Source organism: Peromyscus maniculatus, chromosome 5 (genome assembly GCF_049852395.1).
Source record: "Peromyscus maniculatus bairdii isolate BWxNUB_F1_BW_parent chromosome 5, HU_Pman_BW_mat_3.1, whole genome shotgun sequence".
Lineage (NCBI taxonomy): Eukaryota > Metazoa > Chordata > Mammalia > Rodentia > Cricetidae > Peromyscus > Peromyscus maniculatus.
In genome coordinates this window covers 127741301-127762659 of record NC_134856.1, presented here as the reverse complement: position 1 = coordinate 127762659, position 21359 = coordinate 127741301, and the positions used below count along the sequence as shown (strand labels likewise).

The 21359-nt window shown below is 45.4% G+C and overlaps 1 protein-coding gene and 1 long non-coding RNA gene across 2 annotated transcripts in view; one reads left to right on the top strand and one right to left on the bottom strand.

The window, feature by feature from the left end:
* Positions 1 to 21359, bottom strand: part of Cap2 (cyclase associated actin cytoskeleton regulatory protein 2) — a 143757-nt gene that overhangs the window by 27651 nt on the left and 94747 nt on the right. Inside the window, exons 5-7 of the mRNA XM_006972842.4 lie at positions 16791 to 16934; positions 16397 to 16482; positions 11206 to 11311 (exon numbers count right to left, since the gene is read on the bottom strand). Coding sequence (XP_006972904.1) covers positions 11206 to 11311; positions 16397 to 16482; positions 16791 to 16934 — 336 coding nt within the window. The remainder of the gene's footprint in view (positions 1 to 11205; positions 11312 to 16396; positions 16483 to 16790; positions 16935 to 21359) is intronic.
* The window catches only part of LOC143273488 (uncharacterized), a 71174-nt gene that overhangs the window by 8878 nt on the left and 40937 nt on the right, over positions 1 to 21359 (top strand). The gene's annotated exons all lie outside the window — the stretch shown is intronic.

Sequence of the window (21359 nt, the reverse complement as noted above, 5' to 3'; positions counted from 1 at the left end):
AAAGGATTATTTTAGACTGCCTTAGTGTCATTTCCTGTTGCTGTGGTAAAATACCCTGACAGAAGCAATTTAAGGGAGAGAGAGTTTATTTGGCTCACAATTCCAGGTTCTAATCCATTATTATGGGGAAGTCAAGGTGGTGGGCAATTGAAGTAACCAGCAACATCGCATTCACTGTCAAGAGCAGAAAGGATGAGCTGATGCATGCACTCTTGCGACCAGTTCACCTTCTTCTCTTGTACAAAGTTCAGGATCCCTTATCTATGGAACGGCGGCACATGTAGGTAGCCTTCCTGCCTCAGTTAACACAAGATAACCTGCCACTGACATGCTCACAGGCCAACCAGACCTAGGTAATCCCTCACTGAGACTCTTTTCTAGAGTTTCTCTAGATTGTATCAAGTTGGCTGCAAAAACTAAAATTCATAGACCCAGGAAGATGAGTAAGACCCTTGTCACTGGGAACTAGGGGCAGGAGATGCCAGGAGCTGGGGACATGAACACCGGCTATAATAAACAAAGTTGTTAATGATCACATAAGAACACATAGTCATACCACATTGTCCCGCCAAAGCTCACCTCCTGATGGTGTACATTTTACAAGTCACTAGTCAGAAAGGTGTCTTTTTTTTTTTTTTTTTGGTTTTTCGAGACAGGGTTTCTCTGTGTAGCTTTGCGCCTTTCCTGGAACTCACTTGGTAGCCCAGGCTGGCCTCAAACTCACAGAGATCCACCTGTCTCTGCCTCCCGAGTGCTGGGATTAAAGGCGTGCGCCACCACTGCCCGTCTTGAAAGGTGTCTTTTAAATGTCCTTCAGGGCTGGGGGCACCTCAATCATGCGGTATTCACTTAGCATCAGGCGCTGTTGTTGGATCCTCAGAACCCACCCCCTAAGTGTCCTCCATATCTTTTTGTGAACACACACACACACACACACACACACACACACACACACACACGAAATAACCGTTCAGGTTTTGTACTCTGCTCTGCTTCTCTGGACTGAACAGAGAATTACTTGAAGCAATATCTCCTTTGGTGGTTCTGTGCATTTTATCCACTGGAATGGCTCAAACTCATTTCTAGGAGGCTGATTTTCTACCCATAGTATCCTGGAAAGGATGAGTTGATGGCTTTACCTGCCACACTCCTATCTCCGAGCTGTGCGACCCTCCTCCTTGCAGGCACTCCCATTAGAATGACACCTCTCCTGCTATGTCACCCCCATTATAATGACATCTCTCCTGCTATTCCCAAGAAGCTTTCACTGGAGTCCAGATGGGCTTCCCAATCTTGGACTTCCAGTTTCTCAAACTGTGAGCTAAAGAGCACTTTTTTATTTATAAAGCACCCAGCTTGGAGTGTTTTGTTATAGCAACAGAAAATGAATAAGCACATTCGTATCTATGGTGGGGAATACGTTTTCCTGGATGTTTTCTTCACTCACAACCTTTTGATAGCCTTGTAGTATGATAAAGAAAGAATGAACGACAGGACATCCCCAGTTACACCATGGCTGTCAATGTTATAAATAAGGGAACTATTTATTTTTGACACATAAAATAAAAGTAAATAAATCATTTGGGGCTGGAGAGACAGTTCAATGATTAGTAGCACTGGTTGTTCTTCTAGATGACCTGGGTTCAATTCCTAGCACCTACATGGCAGCTCACAACTGTCTGTAGCTCCAGTTCCAGGAGGTCTGACACCCTCATAGAGATATGCATGCAGGCAAAACACCAATGCATATCAATTGAAAAAAGAAATAAATTTATTCTTGTGACAGGCTCCTGCTGTGCTGCTCAGGCTGGCCTCACACTTGTAGCAATCCTCCTGCTTCAGCCTCCTGAGTGCTGAGATTACAGGTGTGAGCCACTACACCCACCTCAAATTATAGATTTTAACGGAGTGTGTCTTACTAACATAAGGATAACAACGGCTTAAACAAACTAGGAATTACAATTAACTTCTGACCCCTCGAACTTGAGACTTCGAGTTCTTGGTTGTGAGAATTTTCTAGTAAACAAAATAATCTTTACTATTAATCAGACAGTTTTAAAAGCCACTACTACTCTGATTTATGGACAGAGACAAATACCCTAAAATATTTATACACTCTTATCAACAAACACTAAACCTCAAAGGTACTTTTGAGATAATAGAAGCAGTTATAAACAAAGAACTCAAAGCTCCACAGTTTTGCTAACTCTACACAGAACTGGAAGTCACAGTCTATGGGCCATACTAGCTGGAACCTGCCAAGTTCATCCAAAATGACCCATTATGCTGACTACTGACAGCATTTTCAAGGTCTCTCCCAGGCCACTATGGTCTCATCGGTGGCCAGGTCATCCTCCTTACAGCTTTGAGACCTCATCTCTATCTTTTCATTGTCTCTTTGATAGATCCTTTAAGCAATGGGGGTCCCCAAGGTCGCCTTTTCTCTCCCTTCCTCTCTCTAACTGATGATTGCAGGCAGGTGATTTATAGCATGTATGCTGGCCTTTCCCTTTTTCAGAGATGCCTCACGGGCTCCTCAAACAACAGGGCATCAGGCATTCTCTCCCTTTGCTAGCAGCTGCTCCTAGGATGTCCCCGTTTTTATGGCTTTCCCTAGAACTCTAGATTGGAAACTTTGTGACTGGATTTGAGTTCTCTGCTGGCTTCGCTCCCCACTCCCATTCAGCCACCTGCTGCTCCATACCCAGCACCTCTGGGCTCTTTCCTTTCTCAAGCATCATATACAATACAAAGCATTTCCTACAGCTTGTCACCTTCTGCTCAGCAACCCACAGTGGAAGTTACAATCCTTGATTCTACCTAGGCCCCAGCCTTCTGAGCATAACTACAAAGTTGTCTTCACCAGCTCTGCAAAACTACTAGCCTTTAAACTCTGGAAAAAGCTGCTTGTTCAGACCTGACGTGCGCACATTGAACTCTTTGCCCAGATTTACCCTTTTCTTTATTGTCTTCTAGAGAACTCCTACTCACGTCCTTCAAAGCTCAACGTGTGGGCCCCTGTGTAGCTCTTCCTGTCCATTCAGGAGTCTCACTAGCAAAGCTTATTTTCCAGTATGGCTTTGCACAGTTGCACTCATTTGCATATCATAATGATCTTGGGGATGGGAAGGTTGCTCAGTTGGTAGAATGCTTGCCAGGCAGTTACAAAGCCCGGGTTTAATCCCAGCACTGCATAAACTTGGGGGTAGGAGTGCATATGATCCCAGGACTTGAGAGGTGGAGGCAAGATCAGAAATTCAAGATCATCCTTGGCTTCTCAGTAGGTTCTTCGTCTGGAATACAGGCCTGTCTCAAAAACAAACAACCAAACCACTATAACTACAACAAAGGAATGATCTCCCTATAGTAACTGCTTTGGGTCAATGGAAACGTACTAGGGTTTGGCTTTGCTGAGAAATCATCCAGGGAGTCTTGTCAACTGGAGGTTGTGTTTCAGGAGGGCGCAGGTAGGGCCTAGGAGTCTGAGATATTGATCTAGCAAGAGTTTGGGCTGCTGTTGGCCCCAAACCATATTGACTATTAGATGGCAGGCACTTCTCTATCTTCCGGGTCTACCATCTCATAGTCAGTGTGGTAGACATGTCTGTCACACATCGGCTCTGCAGCTAGGATGCCTGCCATGCCATTTACCTATTAGTATTTTTAGCACCTTTCTCAGAACTTGGTGCACATGGATGCCTTAGAAATGTTGGACTAGCCTAGAGGTCTCTTTGAAGCCAACACAGCCATTCCCAGCCTGCCTTCATTTGTGTGCGTGGGGCTCCTTTGTTTATCGGTGGGGATTTAACCCACTTTGATCAACACTGCCCTCATCCAGCTGCCTCAGAGGTTCCTTGCCTTACTACAGAGAACAGCTGGCAAACTCAGTGCAGGTTGAAAGACTCCAAGTGAAAGCACATTTAATGTGCTGAGCTTAGCCACACGGCACAGTGCAGATGGGCTGGATGTCTCCTTGTGATCCAAATTCACAACACAAAGTTCAGGTGTCTGCTGGTTCGGCACCAACCAAAAACTGAAAAATGATTGTTAGAGGCTAAGGACACAGCGCAGTGGGAGAGTGGTTGGTTCTCATGGGTTGGGGCTTGAGTTTCATCTCCAGCATTGTAAACAACAACAACAACAACAACACCCCTCCAAAAAAACGAAACCCAAACCCAAACCACAGAAACATTTGAGATAGGTGTAGTGGCACATGTCTATGCACTCAGGAGGCAGAGGCAGGAGGATTGCCCAAAGTTCCAGTACAGCCTTGTCTACCTAATGAGTTCAAAGTCAGCCAGGGAGGGACACATAACAAGACTGTATCAAAAAACAAAACAACACAATAAGCCAGTGAAACGGTTCATCAGATAAAAGCACCTGCCCACCTAGGTTCGATCTAGGGACCCACAGGGTGGAAGTAGAGAACAAGCCTCTGCAAGTTGTCCTCTGAGTTCCACATGTGAGCTGTGACATGTGCATGCATGCACACACATGCTAAATAAGTAAATATAATTGAAAAAAAATCAAATAATGACCATAATAAAAATCTTAAGTTGAGTAGTGGTAAGACAGGGAACTGCCTGTGGACCCCAAACAGAGTTAGAGGCTTAAGAGCAGGGAATCTACCCAATGCAGCTGTGGGCAGGTGTTTCGGCCAGAGCTACTATGGGAGAGGGCACCCGCAGAAGACAGCAGTGAGCTTTGCAGCCGTGACACCCTCTGAGGCCCAGCCACTTCCTGTGACTAATACACCAGGGAGAGGTTTGCACAAGCTTTATCAAGAGGGAACCAGCGAGGCCAGAAGACCTGCAGCTCACAGGACATACATATTTAACGACACGCTGTAGACTCTACATTATTTATAGTACGTCAGGATACCCTCTGGCAGATTTTAATTGGATCACAAGCGAAGGGTTAGACTGCTGCTTTGTTAATGGACATTTGGCTTTATATTGAAAAAAAAAAAAATGGGTTGAAAGGAAAATGGCTACCCGGGAGGGAAGAAACGACGCTCAGTGGCTTCCTTTGGGAAAGAAACCGTCCGTGGTTATCATATTAACCCACACCTTACGTTTTCCTGATTGTTCATGGGGGGTTCTGATGGATGACAATTCACACCCAGGGAAGGTGTTTAAACTCACGCGGCTGACATTAAATGATGAGATGAGATGGCCGATGAGACGGCTCCATGAGTAAAGGCCCGGGGGTTGAAGAGAGCAAGTCTAATGGCCTGAGTGTGATCCCTGGACCACGGAGAAGTGGAAGGAGGGAACTGATCTACATGGCTGTCCTCTGTGCTGCCTGAGCAACCCTGGTGTGCCATCACACACACACACACACACACACACACACACACACACACACACACACGGGATGGGGGGGGAGACAGAAGACACACATACACAAGAGAGACACAGACAGACAGACACAAGAGAGAGAGAGGGGGCAGGGAGGGAGGGTGGGAGGGAGAGAGAAAGAGAGAGAGAGAGAGAGAGAGAGAGAGAGAGAGAGAGAGAAAGAGAGAAAGAGAGAAAGAGAGAAAGAGAGAGAGAGAGAACTGTATCACAGCTAAGTGTTGTGGCATGTACCTGAAATCCCAGCACATGGCTGGTGCAGGCAAGAAGATCAGGAGTTCAAGGCTAGTCTTGGCTACATAGAGAGCTTGAGGCCAGCACAGGCTACATGAGACACTGTCTAAAAAAACAGCCAAACAAATACAGGAAGTAAGATCCATTAAAACCACTGCATAAGTCTTTCTACATCCATCCATGTGGTCTTATTTTAATTTGCAGATAACTGAGCCTGTTTCTAAAGCTCAAGTAATTTCGAGTACACAAAAAGAGCCGAACTATGTCCACGAGATCCACACCACAGTGCCAGTAAGCTTGGCCTATGAACTGATCTTGTTCATGGAATTCTTGGGGCGATCTGGACAATTCATAGATAAAGTTCAGTTGACTGTGTAATTACAAGTGTAAGGAGCAGGCTTCAGTTTCCAGCCGCAGGCCTTCCTAGTGGTTCTTACAAATCTATCCAACTCCCGGGGGCTGGCAGATATCGGCACCTCTACCAGGTTTGTGTCAAAAGATCAACTTGGTCAACAAAGCGTGCCTGAACCTTAGCCCAGAAGAAACACCACAAATCAGTATGAAAAAAGACTCTGGGAGATGGAAACTAACTGCACACTCAAGTTGTTCTGGTTTGGACTGCTGTGAGCGAGGTCACACGTTGGCTTCGTGCTGAGGAAAAGCCAAGACAAACGACAAGATTCCACTGACCAAAGTAGATGTAACAAGAGACACGGAAAGATGACTCCATGGTGGCTTCCTCTGAAGCCCCAAACACTTCAGCTCCCACCCCAGCACACTTGTGCCCACATTTACTGCCCACCCCAGCACACTTGTGCCCACACTCACTCTCTCCCCGACTGCTGCCCCAAACAATCGCTGCCCTCAGTGTTCCCCATTTCTCAGTGACAAGTGGACAGGTGGGGCAGCAGCTGCCCGGCACAGCTGCACTCTGAAGGCCAAGATCAGGAGGGGGCAACTGGAAAATTCAGTCCCAACTGCTGTCTTGGAGGTGGGGTGGGTATTTATTAGCCCGATGCACCACTGGAGGAACCGGGGTCTCTAGTAGTATACTAAAAGACGCAGAGTGGAAACTGTCAAAATGCAACTTGAAAATGAAAGAAAACAACAATTCCTCAAGATCCTTGAGGTATTGCACACTCATAGCTTTGTGCAGTGTGTGTGCAGTGTGGCAGTGGGCTGTGTCTGTGAAATGCAATGGGCTGGTGGGATGGCCTAGTGGATAAAGGCACTTGCCATGCAGATCTGATGGCTTGTGTTGAATCCCTGGACCCATGGTGGCAGAGGAGAACTGATTCCCCAGAGATGACCTCTAACCTACACACACACACACACACACACACACACACACACACACACACAAGCCTGAGGCCTGTGGTGTTTTGCACCAACACCATGCCTTTCCCCAGTCTTTCCGATCCTTGTCTTCTTCTAAATACAGATTTCTTTTTGCATACTTGTGATCAGTAGATAAATAAATGAAGGGATCATGTTTATTTTTTGTCCTCAAGGACCATTTGATCTGATAATTCCAATAGTCCCATCTCTGCAAGAACTATGAATCTGGCTTTCCCATTAACGTTGTTGGACTAGCAAGTGAGGAGAAATTAGTTTGACCTGTGCAATAGATTGTACTTGGGATCTCAAACAGTTTTTAGTAATTTAAAATAGAAACTGAATTTTCAAATTTAAAAAGACTTTATTTTATGTGTATGAGTTTTGTTCTTTTTAAAAAAGATTTATTTATCTATTATGTAATACAATGTTCTGTCTGCATATATTCCTACACCCCAGAAGAGGGAACCAGATCCATTATAGATGGTTATGAACCTCCATATGGTTGCTGGGAATTGAACTCAGGACCTCTGGAAGAGCTGCCAGTGCTCTTATCCTCTGAGCCATCTCTCCAGCCTGAGTTTTGTTCTTACAGAAGTCTGTACATCACATTGAGTGCCTGGTGCTCTCCTTGGGAGTCAGAAGACAGCAGCAGATCCTTCTGGAACTGTGGTTATGGACGGTTGTGAGCGGCTGTGTGGGTGCTGGGAATTGAATCTGGGCCAGCTGCAAGAACACTGGTCAATCTCTCTAACCTTATAATATACTTTTTAATGACTTCCCCCTCAAACTTTAGACAAGGAGGATAAAAATCAGGAAAAATAATGAGTCTATTTTTTAGACAAGGGGGATAAAAATCAGGAAAAATCATGGGTCTATGCACAAGTCTGGAAGTTTTTCAAAAGACTGTACATGTAGTACCTGGTTAGAAATCATTTCACTGTCCCACTGAAGAAACAGCACAGGGCCAGGAGTGTGGCTGGGTGCTGGAGTGTGTGCAGAGCATGCATGCACATTTCCTGTTTCAAATCGAATTTTCACATGGCTTAAAACCATATGCTCCATAAACAATAGCTGTTCTTAGTACAGCATTCTGTGAGGCCCAATTTGCTCTAGGGATCACCTATATTTTATGTAAATGTATAACAAGTCTTATAACACTGTGTTTTAAAAGGTGGGATATGATGTATTTGGAGACTGTGAAATGGTTTTGTGAGTTTCAGCAGGAGAGTGACATAAAGGAAAAGCTGTCTGAATACATTGTATATGGAGTTTGGGAAACTTGTTTCCGTTGTATGCATGGAGCACGTGTCTATAAAGTATATCTCTTCTTGAGTTGCAATAAAAATTTGGAAAGTTACTTCCAAAGCGTATATTCTTCCCCATCCCTCGATAATAGGGAATGAGTGCACGCCTCACGTGTGCTAGGAAAGCGCTCTCCCACTGAGCTACATCTCCAGTCTCTAGAAGCATGTATTTTTAATGAACACAATAAAGTGAGTATTCATTCTAGAACAAAGGAAAACACTTACAGATTTTTTATCATTAATAATCAGATCTTCTCTTTTGTATTCATAGAAATGATTGTCTAGCTTTATATGTGGTATTAAGGGTATTCAAACCATTTAAAAGAAGTTTTCTACCCCCTTTTTTATGAGTCTCATTAGAGAGTTAGCATCTGTTGACATTATTTTTCCACAATTGTCATCCCTCTTCCATTTGTCTACCAGACACAACAGTGGGTCCAAGGACTCCTAATCTCCAGCTTGCTATTCGCCAATGGTGGCTTGTCCCCACGGCCAAGTTGTGACAATCCCCTTTATGACACACAGATTTATAACAAAACAGGTTTTCATTTGAAACAGATAAGAATTGTAATCAGTCTACAAAACACTCACCCATCCACCCACCCACCCCCTCCTTCTTAAAACCCTCCAGAAACGCATGAAATCTCTTGTCCACATCACCATGTTGTAGGGAGAAGAAAAAGAACCAACTTGGCTGAGTTCTGTGAGGTTCATTTCAATGCTGCGGGGTGGAGGGGCAAAGTAGGAAACACAATGAGCATCAGGCTGGAGGTGCTCACTGCTAACATTTTGTACCTCTTGGGGGACACTTGGAGGAACCCCACGTGGCGCTGAAAACTTGAAAATCACAATCCCCTCAGTACTGAGTCTGCTGCCCTCTGAACTCACTGAGGGCTGTGCCCTGGAGTACAGCTGTCGGGGGACACTGGACGGAATTCACAAATGCGCCACTTCATTTTTCTCTGGTTGAACTGTTGGCTATTTAAAGGTGATATTCATTTGAACGGAAGGGGCTTTCCATGGAAAGTAAGTAGAGAGACTACAGGAGGTGAGGACGGTCCCAAGGGTCCCAGAATAGACACTGGATATACTTGATACCATTTGCTGAGAATGCACTCGGAACACTAAGTCAGGAGCTGGGCACACAGACGCTTTTCTAAGCAGGTGAGGACAGAGACCATAAGTGTACTAGCTAAGGTATTCTCAAGAAACAGAACAAGCACAGAGGAGAAACACCACCCTTCAGGGGGAGCTGGTGAAGAGCAACAGATGTTATTCAAAGCTGTGGTGTTCAAATTGAGCCACGGGGAAGTATTTGGGTGCCTACCTCTGGGAACCTAAGGTTATAAGCACAATGTCCATTCAGGACATTGCAACTGAAGCAAAACAGTGTGAGTACATCAAATTCGGAAACAGCAGTTTCTTAGTTTTTAGCTAAGCCAGTGGTTCTCAACCTTCCTCATGCTGCGACCCCTTAATATAGTTCCTCATGCTGTGGTGACCTCCCCCAGACATAAAATTATTTTTGTTGCTACTTCAGTTGCTACTGTTATGAATTATAATGCAAACATCTAGTATATATGCAAAAGGTCTTAGGGGGTCCCCTGTGAAATGGTTGTTTGACCCCACAGGGTCACGGCCCACAGGTTGAGAGCTACAGATGTAAGCATTTGATATGCTTGGGATGCTACTGGCAGCCAGAGACTGCTGCCATGCTCAGCGAGTTAGGGAAGAGCCGAGACAAGGCTGGAGAGGAGGCCAGGGCCACTGCGGTTTCCATATGTAATTTAAGCAGGCACACACGGAAGCTGGGCTTACCCCATGGCTAAGGCACAAAGTGCTAGGATTTAGCTGGAGGTGTGGTCTCGTTGGTGCAATGCTTGTCTAGCATGCATGAGACCTTGAGTGAGATTCCCAGCACTACAGGAACTAAGCCTGGCAGCAAATGCCTGCGATCCCAGCACTCAGGGGGTCGAGGCAGGGGAATGAGAAGTTCAAGGTCATCTAAGGTTATCCAGGCCGGCCTAGAAGGTAGGAGGCACGGTCTCAACCCTCCCTTGACCAAAACCAAACATACAAAACCCAAACAAGACAAAAAACACCAGCACGATCGAGCTAATATAAAAGATTGTTCAATAAACTTTGCTACATCGAAAGAAACAGCCAGAACTTTTGATTGACGTTTTATTTACGACTAAACCCACTTTCAAAGCTCATGTCCCCTTTAACTCCTGCTTCTTAGCGCCCTCTTGGTGCGTGTAAACCCTTGTGCTTGAGCCGAGCTCTCTATGTAAGTGGTGGGCTGTTCTCCATATAGTCACACCCAGGCTGATCTCCATGGCTGTGGGATCCACTGTGTTAGTTTTCTATTAATTTTCTTATTAGCATACATGAATTGTATAAGATAGTAGGCTTCATTATGGCATTTTCCTAAGTACAGATTTTTTTTTTTGGTTTTTCGAGACAGGGTTTCTTTGTGTCGCTTTGCGCCTTTCCTGGGACTCACTTGGTAGCCCAGGCTGGCCTCGAACTCACAGAGATCCGCCTGGCTCTGCCTCCCGAGTGCTGGGATTAAAGGCGTGCGCCACCACCGCCCGGCCTAAGTACAGATTTTTATCATGTACTCTGAACACAGGAGAGATTCGTACTTCTGGGTCTAGCTTATTTCCTTTAACATGATGGTCTACAGTTCCATCCATTTTTTTTCCCTTCAAATGACATGATCTTGTCCTTCTTCATGGCTGAATAATACTCCCTTTACAGCCTTATCATAGACAGCTTAGCCCCTTCCTTTACCTGTGCCGTGAAGACTGTTCTCAGGGTTTCCTCAAGGCAATGCTGTCTCCATAAAGCTTTCACCCTGTCTTGAGGTAAATTCTAAAGCTTATGATTATTAGGCCACGTGTTTTCACAAGTGTTTTTATGGCCTTCTGATGCTCAGGTGAAAGGCCGCCCGAGGGCCCGGCACTTACGGTTTTGCTCCAAGTGAGGCCTGTGGTGTGGTGCTCCTTAATGTAGGTCTGAAGCTCGCTCCAGATGTTGAGATAGGACTTCACCCAATCCACATGGCGCAGATCACTTTTGTTACAAAAGAGAGTGGAGGAGAGCAGAGTTAGGATAGAAAACACCATTTCATACTCCGTTATCTGGAAGCCAGAGCTCCGGACAAGTCCAGAGCAACTGTGCTCTCCCCAGAGGAGAACACTGAGAAGGTGGGTAGCCCTGAGTGCTCCAGAGAGAAGCAGGAGGACGGTGAGTGCTCTCAGCTTCAGGTATGGGGAGAGCCACAGAGAGGGGGACCTGGCCCCATGGAGCTGACACAGGAAGTGTGTCATTCCTAGTGGAGGTGACTATGGAGGGCAGAATATTCCTTCTGACCTCCTTCCTTTGCAAAATACAGAACAGCCTGCTTCCAGGAGTGGGAACAACATAAAAAGGAAAAAGGGGAACAAAGTCATTCAGCTTGCTTTCTATAATTCAAGAGTTACTTGGTTTTAGAAGTATGATTGGCTAGAGACTTCTTCTCACTATGAATGATGAGGAAGTTGGTATTATAAGAAAAATGTTTTCTTATCAGCAGGCAAGACCCCATACTTCTAAAGTGACTCTGACTGAAGTATCTTAATGGGATGATGCTCTTGACAATGCGAGCTATGTGGAGCGTGATTAGACTTTGTTTTATTGAATGAAGAGCTAGTTGAAAGCTTGCATTAATAGGGTTAGCACATGGGATTGAGAGAGCTGTTAGAATAGGCAAATGGCGGCATTTCTTTCATAAAATATATTAGTATTAATTCCCTGGGAATTTCATATTGGAATCACATGCATCCCCCTTTGTTGCATTTCCTTGGGCAATTTCTGGCCCCACAACTTTTCCCCCCCATTTTGAAGGAAGTGGTGGTCAGCAAATGAGAAAACACTGGGTTTCGAGTTGGCAAAAACTTGATGATACAGGCAGGCCACTAATCTGAAGGTAACCATAGAAGGAGACTTCTTGAAGACATTTTGTTTTCCTTGCCTGAAGTCTGCTGCAGCAAGCCAGAACACTAGGGAAAGTGAGCAGGGAGACGATCATGGTTTGGATGAGACATGTCCCTCACAGAGTCCTAGGTTTGAAGACTTGGTCCCAGTGCCCTGCCATTGTTTAGGGAGGTTGTGAAACCTTTAAGAGGTGGAGCCTACTTGTAGAAAACTGGTCACTGCAGGGTGAGCCTACCCCCATTTCCTGTCCCATCTCTGCTTCCTGACCTGCCAGGCCAGCCCTGTGGCCATGCCTTCCCAGTCATGATGCTCTGTATTTCCTGAACCACGAGTCAGAATGAACCTCTCTTGTCTTAGGTAGGTTCAGTTGGGTATTTGTGATATCAATGAGGAAGCAACTAGCATAAGGATTGGAATCCTGATGACTCTTCAAAGGGGAAGACTCAGCGCTGTTTCCTTCTACAGTTTTAGATTTGTTGGCTATATGACTAGGATCTGTGAGGCTCTGCCTCACCTTCATGGTTAAAACCCCCACAGTAAGTGGAGCTTCCTAGATCTGCCTTGTTCTATAAGGTTTTATGAGGCTTTTAGTAAGTACCCTGGACACAGGAAACGGTGTGTACAAAAGCTGTAAGAGAGTGAGACTCACTTCAGTGTAAACCAGCACTTGGTTTACATACATGCTCTGCCTATGCAGATGTGTCTCATCTGTGTGTGTCCCCTTATACAACACACAGACACGACAATTTACACACACTAGAGATATCAGGTTATACATCTGACATGGCTTCTACTGAAAATTCTAGCAACCAATGAGAGCCAGATCTGTATAGGCAAATGTGTTTTTCTTTTAATCACTGAAGTGTTATTTTGACCTGGAGAAAGTTCCAGAACTTTGATAAATTCTAACAACCAATGAAGACCAAATCTATATATGTAAATGTGTTTTTCACTTAACCATCGCAGTATTATTTTGACTTAAAGAACATTCTAGAAACAACCGTAGGAAGGAATGACTGCATGGTGTCTTTTATCCGAAGTTAGTCTCTAGGAGATTAGTTGAGCAGGATCCAAACACATGGAAGCTGAGAAAGTTCCCTCCATTTTCATTGGCTCTGGAAGTGGTGAAGCCACACCTTGGTGAAGCCAAGGCAAGTGACTGCTCTGTTCATATAGAAAAAGTACCAGAAACTAGCCAAGCTAGTTCCCCAGGAAGCACAGAAGTGGAGTCCTTGGTCCACACTCCTTTCTTTCCAAAAACAGGGCGGCCTGTCTTTCAGCTTTCTCCCACAGGCCACATGGGCAATGCCGAGAAGGTCTTGTGGGGAACTTGGGGGACCTACCTACAGATGGATGCTGGGCATGTGAGGCTCCCTATAACCGTTAGTTCACCTGTATAAGATATTCAAGGGGGGACCAGGACCCTGATCTGCATCTCTGGTCACATTTCTCTGGCTTATTATATCTTTTTCAGGTATTCTGCTGATGAAGTGCATGGTGATGCTGCCTGTTTATATTTTATATTTAACATGAGAAGTTGAGATCAAGGGACAAAGCCTGAGCTGGGCCACTTGGCACGGGTTCATAGTTACAAAGGAGGCTGAGGCTGAAGAATCACACTCTGAGGCCTGCCTGGACTACAGAGTGAGTTCAAGGCTAGCATGAACAGCTTGGGTGAGACTCTGTCTCAAAATGAAGAAAAAGTTAAGAGGGCTGGGGATGTGTTTGTGTAATATAGGGGAGGTCCCGAGTTCAATTCCTGCTTCAACCAACAGCAGATCAGAGTTGTTTTGTGTAGATGCAAGAATGTGGGAAACGCCAAACCCTTTGGTACGGACACCACTTCAGAGGACCACACAGATGGCGAGTAGATACTTAGGGTTGGAGACGTTTATGAGAAACAAGGAGCAACAATGGGTGGGTTGAGGCTTCTTTGGGTGAGGAGATGAAAATACTGCAAAATTAATTGTTGGAACAAATAAATGGAATGATTCCTTGTATTATAATTCTCTATACCTCACAAATATGTTACCAATATTCTTATATAGTGAATAAATATTGATTTAAAAATAGCTTGGTGTGATGGTATATACTTGCCTTCCTGGCACTGAGTGGGCTGAGGGAGGATCATAAATTTGAAGCTAGTCACTGGGATTCATAGGAAGACCTTGTTTCAAAACCAAAAAAAAAAAAAAAAAAAAAAAAAAGCCTCCTAGAAAACATCTCCTCCCCCCAAAAAGTTCCACTTGAAAAAAAGCAATGCAAATTTTGAAAATTTTGAATGGGTACCATCTCGGAACATGGTAGGTATTTGTATCTGCTATACATTTGGTTTGTCTATGTTCTGTGTAAAATGTGTCTTCTGGTTCTGATGTCCAGGTCTGCATTAGTAAGATAACCGAGGTAGTAATCTAGAGAATTCAGGTCCTCTGTTTTCCTTCCATCTGAGCAGTCTGGAATAAAGAAGAGATGTCCCCAGGAGGTCCCATGCTTGGTGGCTGATGGCCATTTCTGCTGGCTCCACTTAGGAGCTGGATGGGGAACACCTCGAGTCCAGAGCCAGACAGTGGAAGACCACTGCTCTTATTTCTGTCTCAGTTCCTTCGTTAGTCATCAGGGACTGGCCATGGCACACTTAGCCAGCTGTGACCTCACTGGAGGATGAGGACTCTGGTGACAATCTGTAAATAGGTTAAGAGACATTTTCCTAAACATCTCCTCCACCTGGTCTATCTCCATTTGATTGTATTTTCCTTCTGACCTCTGATCATTCTCTCTGGGCTCCATTATCTGGGCTGTTGGATACCAGATCTTTCCATGCTGTTTCTCCAGACAAAACCCCTTGGTTCACCTGTCCTTTCAACAGCTGCTGAGTTTCGTTCAGACAACAGCTGTCTGCCCTCTAGATCCGATTTCAGTTCAGTTCAATCTGGTTTTGCTCCCTTTGGCCTGGTTCATGGTCTCACCCCTCTGGACTCCCCCATTCCTTCTGTTTAGTCATTCACTACCTCTGCTTTGGTTGGTGGAAGTTTCCACCGGGCTTGGTGGCACGTGCCTTTACTTCCAGCACGTGGGAGACTGAGACAGGAGAACAGCCACGAGTTTGCAGCCAGTCCGGGATACATCAAGAGACTCTGTCTCAAAGCACGAAAGAAAAAAAAAAGTTGCAGCACACAGGCTCATTCTTTAAGTACAGAAATCTATAACGTAGTGGCATGTGCTCCATCCAGTGGGGACAGTTAGTCCCTGAAAGAACCGAGGCAGCTTTCTTTATAAACGGCTGTGTCGTCTAGGAATCTGAGGCCCCTCTCCGTGTGGCTTTCCCTACAGAACTGGAATTTTAAAATGTACTTTTTGTTTGTTTGTTTGTTTTTCAAGACAGGGTTTCTCTGTGTTACGGCCCTGGCTGTCCTGGAACTCGCTCTGTAGAACAGGCTGGCCTCAAACTCAGAGATCCGCCTGCTTCTGCCTCCCGAGTGCTGGGATTAAAGGCGTGCACCACCATGCCTGGCTAAAATGTATTTTTTAAAGATTTAAAAAATTAAAAAACTTGTGCTTATATGTGTGTCCCCGTGTGTGGGTATGTGCAGGTGCATGTAGGTGCCCGCAGAGGCCACGTGAGGGTGTTAGGTCCCCTAGCGTTGAAGTTGTGAACTGCATGATGCAGCCAAACTCCGGTCGTCTGGAAGAGCAGAAAAGGCTGCTAACCCGAACAACCCCCAGTCCCTTATTTTGTTTTCTTATTACATGTATTCATGTAACTTTTGTGTGTATATGTGTTGGTATGCGCTCCAAGGTGTGCATGTGCGGGTCATAGGACACCTGTGGGAGCTGATTCTCTCTACTGTGTGAGGTGCAGGAATTGAAATCAGGTCATGTGGTAGTAAGAAGCTTGCTGAGTCTTCTCAACGGCCTATTTATTTTTTGAAGACATGGTCTCATGTGGCTCAGGCACATCTCACAACTGCAGTGTAGCAAAGATGACCTTGAACTCCCTATCCGCCCTCCAAGTGCTGGGTCACAGGTTCGAAGCTCAAATACGGGATTTTAATCTCAAGGTTACTCAGTGTGCCAATGAAGAGACTAGGACAGGAAGTGGTGATTAAATATATATTGCATTTTAGGAGCCAATGTCTGACAGGTGGTCAGGGGAAAGCACAGCCAGGAAAAGAAGGCACATACCTGTGTTTGTAGTCCTTCAGGACCCGGTTAGTGTAAAAGGTGGCAGCATCATTCATCTCCTTGACATAAGGACCAGGCTTGGGGGACTGAGAAAACAGGACCGTCACCCAAGCATAGAAGAGAAAAAAATAGGATAAGAAAGAAAATACCTCTAAGAAGCAGAAGAAAAGCAACAGAACACTGGGTGAGCGTTCTGTACAGGCTGGAGAAACATTTTCCCATCTCAGAGTAGAGAGCACTGACTGGGCTTTCACAGGCTAAGAGAAAGGCTGGCACACCCAGTCTGGAAAGAGCCCTGTTCAGTGCACCAGATATGGATGGAGGAACCCGAAGGTGGCCCCGGAGGTCCCCGAACATGTGACGAGGTGGAGGGTGGCATGCCATCCTGACTCACCACAGCTATCCACCCCAGGGCGGGGATGCTTTCGCTGACCGCAGAGAGGTGGTTGAACATGCTGCTTCCCCGGTTTTTCTCTCGGAAAGTCTGTATTTCTTGAATCTTCTCCGAGATGGGTTTCAGAAGGACAGCCACTTCATTCTGTAGGCAAACGTTGGGTCGGTTACTGTGGACAGACAGAACCCTCTGTGCACACTGGCCTGAGAGGACCACCCAGGGCTTGCCATGGGTTGGGGATTTGAAAGGAACATGTGACCATCTTGCAGAAGAGGGTGGTTTTCTTCATTATATTAATGAAACATTACTTCCCTTCCCTAAACCCTCTCTTTCTTGTATTCACCCCATCATTCTCTGTCTCCCTCTCTCCTTCCTCTCTTGTTCTTTCTTTCTTGGCAGTATTAGGGAGCAAACCTAAATCCCCAATGGCATGCTAGGCAAGCACTCCAGCAGTGAGCTCAGCCTCAGCCCTTTGTTAAGTTGATACAGAACAGTCTTTGGTATGCCCAGGTACTACTGTTGTGGGTTCAACCAACTGTGGGCAGAAAACACTACAGTAAACAGCTTGGGTGACAGACAGATCTGGATCCAAACAAGAGCAACAGCAGCAACAACAAGGCTGGACATGGTGGCTCATTCTTGGAACCCCAGCACTTGGAAGGCTGAGACAGGGGGCTTATTGAGGCTACAAAGTGAGACCCGAACAACAAAGGCAGACCTGGTGTGGTGGCTCACACCTCTAATCCCAGCACTTAGGAGACTGAGGCAGGAGGACTGCTTCAAATCTGAGACCAGCCTGGCTAGAGGGTAAAATCCTGTTCCTATCACCACCCAGAAAAGGCCATCATGATTTCATGATTTATCATATTTTATATGACCTCAGCCTGATTCAACTTTCTACATGGTCCTCAGCCCATGCATAGCCACATTCCCTTCTGATTAATTCAACAAATGATTCATCTAGTTACAGTAACATGATTTTCAAAACGATGTGAGCAGAGTTGCCAGGTACCACGGAGACGAGAGCCCCACAGCACCGTGGCTGCTTTGACACCCTCACTGGTGATCTGAGTGTTCTCGGCTTCCTCGGCGCGGAAGAGCCAGATACAAAGGTGGGGTCTGTGTGTGCACATGCGCACCAAGGAAACAGCAACAGCCCTGTTTCAGCAGAATTGTACTCAGTCTTGTTTGCAGGAGGGAAAGCGGAAAAGCTCCTCACAACTCTTTCATTAAAACAACAACAACAACAACAACAACAAAAACCCCAACATTTCAGAGCAATGCTTTCCAACCTGGCCTACACACTGGAGCCATCTGCCATCTCTCCCCACCAAATACTCATTACCTGGTCTTGGGGAGGACTGGGCAGGATTGGGAACACTGGGCAAACTCCCTAGGTGGTCACAGTCACTGCTGCAGTGGTGTGTCATATGCCAAAGGACAGTCCTTTGGGACAGGAGCAATAGACCATAGGGGAAGAAATTACATTCTGCCACAGCGGCTCCTAGGATCTGCTTTGACTGTAAATACCTTGCTATGTCTTCTAAGGGAGATGCTATCCAAAGGGGTTTTGGAGTTAGAAAGATGTTGGTTCAAATCTCCCCTCTGCCACTTACCATCCACGGGGCCCTGAGCAAATCCCTTCAGCTGATCGTTGGTTGCATCTGGCACAAATGAAAGCTAACGACCTCTACAGCCTCTAGGTTACAGGAGATGCTGTATTTTAAACCTCTGGCCCCAGGGAGGTGCACAATAATTGTAAGTGATGGTTATGGCAGCCATGGAATAGCTCCCATCAGAGTAGTAGTATGTTTCTTGTTCTGTGACTAAATACTTAACAAGAAGCAACTGAAGGGAGGAAGGGCCCCTAGAACTTTCTATGTAGACCAGGCTAGCCTTAAACTCATGGAAATTCTCCTGCCTCTGCCTCCTGATGACTGGGATTGCAGTGCACATCACCATACCAGGTTTGGAATTTTGATCTTCAGAAAGCAAATATTTCTCTCTCTAGGGACTTCTTCTCAATCCAGATTCAATCACTGGATCAAAAGGGTGGTGCTTGTCTCCTCAGAGGCCAGTGATCCTCAGCTGTGGCAAAGCCATGGAGAAGGCCCTGCTCGCTCTTAGCACTTGGCTAAACCGCAACGTCTTTGAGAAAGGCCAGGATATCTAAATTGCTGGTGGGACCTGGCCTCTTGCCCCAAGAAGAGAAAGAACCAGAAACTGTGTATTTACAATGTTGGAGAGATTTATTAAGACCAACTTTGTTTATCTCTAACATCCCAAGAACAAACTGAAGTCTGAGGAGATGCAGAATTCTGGAATATATTTTATATTGGTTATCTGATGGGAGCATCATAAATATTGAGAAAGTTCCCTTTTTGCCTTAATTTGGCAATTGTCTGAAGAACTTTTATCAGTTAAAAAGAAAAGTCAAGAGAAGAAAGAGCAAGTCCTGTTTCTACCAAAGCTAACGAACGCTTTACCCTTTGCCCTGTGCTGACAGATCTGCTCCTGCTGTAAAGCGGTTTCTCTCCCCCAGCTCATCCCGAACCTCAGAGCTGGACCAAAGAATACCAGAGTGAACATGTGATTTCAATCAAAGCTTAGTGTGCAGCAACAGCGGTGTGGAAGGACCTCAGACATCCTTTACCTGTTTATGAGGCATCTTTTAGGAATACTCAATAAATACGGCTGAATTGCATTGATGTCAGTTAAGCTTACAAAAGCTCTTCCTACTATAGAAAGAGATTGTGTGTGTGTGTGTGTGTGTGTGTGTGTGTGTGTGTGTGTGTGTGTGTGTTGATAGGAACTGAACCCAGAGCCTTGCACAAACTAGGCAAACAGTCTACTTATTGAGCGGAATCCCCAGTAAGGCATCCTGTGTTGTTATTATTATTTTTATTGCTGTGTTTACATAGGTTGTATGTGTATATGTTGGAGTATGTGTGGGCAAATGCGTGTGTGGGTGCATTAGTGTATGCATGTGTGGAGACCTGGGGTTGATGTTAGGTGTCCTTCTCAATTGCTCCCCACTTGTTTATTGAGGCAGGGTCTCTCACTGAACCCAAAGTTCATCAGTTCTGGTGAGTGTGGTGGCTGCTTTGTCCCAGAGTCTCTGGTCTTGGCTTTGTGAGTGTTCTGATCACAGGCAGCCATTATGTCTGCCCAGATTTTGATGTGGGTTCTGGGGATCCGAACTCTGGTGCTCATCCTTGCCAGGCAAGTGGGCGAGTGCTTTATCCACTGAGCCATCTTCTGAGTCTGGCATCTGGTTTTCCATGTAGCTATTTTCTTAGCATATAATGGTGGTGGTCTCAAGACACAGCTCCAGGGACTGGAGAGGGGATATCTCAGTCGGTGGAGTGCTCGCTGCACAAGCTGGAGGTCGTGGGTTTGGATCTCCAGTGTGCAAATTTTTAAGAAAGCTGTGTGTGGCTGCACCTGCCTGGAATTTCTGGAAGATGGAACGAGAGAGGATGGTGGGCAGCAACATCACTTGGCCAGTCTTAGGAGTCAGCTCTAGATCCAGTGAGAGACCTGGCCTCAAAAAATAAGTAATCAAGGAAGACGTCTTCGTACACACATACACACCCATATATGTACACACGAACTCACACACAAAATACATGGCTGGTATATTTTGGAATGATTTTAAATTCTCTCCAAAACAAAACAACCAAAAAAACCACGTTTCCTGCTGGTTTCTGTTTTCAAAGACAATTTCCTGAAAGAAAATAAATTTCAAGCTGTGAAGACAAGCCTCGAAATCTTTTCTGTCCCAGGTGTCTGTGGAACAGACCGAGTCATACGTGGTCCTATGGGAAGGGAAGAGGCCAGTGAGCAAGGCCATGTTTTTGTGCTTGGGAAACTATCCCAGGACTGTGTCTTTACGGCCTTTGCATACTCTGAACTTGAAGAACAGAGCTCTGCTATCAGCTCCATCTCTATTTAGCTTCAGAAGGAACTGGATTGTTTTGCAGAAAGTAAAATGGAAGGGTTTTTTATCAGCAAGCTTCGAAGAGACTACCCAAAAAGGCAAACCGAATCTCTCAGGCAGTTCTGTAAGAGGAGCAACAAACTGAACCTTGACCTTAAAGATGGGCACAGAATAGCAAGAAAACTGGCTAGTTACTTCTAGAGCCAAGGGTTCTTTAAAAAAAATGCATTTTTATTTACTGATTTTGTGTGCACCAGGGAACTTCAAAGGAAAGTCTGTGGGAGTCAATTCTCTTTCCGCCATTCAGTTCTAGATATCAAGCTCAGGTCAACAGGCTAAGGGATAGGGTCTTTTTGCCAGCCTTTGGAATACAAGGTCCTTTAAACAATTATTATTTATCTTTAACTTTTAGTGTATGTATGTGTAGCTATGAGTTTATGTGCCTCACATATATGCAGGATTCTGCAGGGGGAGAAGAGGGCCTTGGATTCCCTGGAATTGGAGTCACAGATAGTTATGGGTTACCCTGTGGGTCCGGGGAATTCAACCCAGGTCCTCTGGAAGAACAGCCAGTGCTCTTAACCCCTAAGCTACCTCTCCAGACCCTGGAATGCATGGCTCTTTTATAG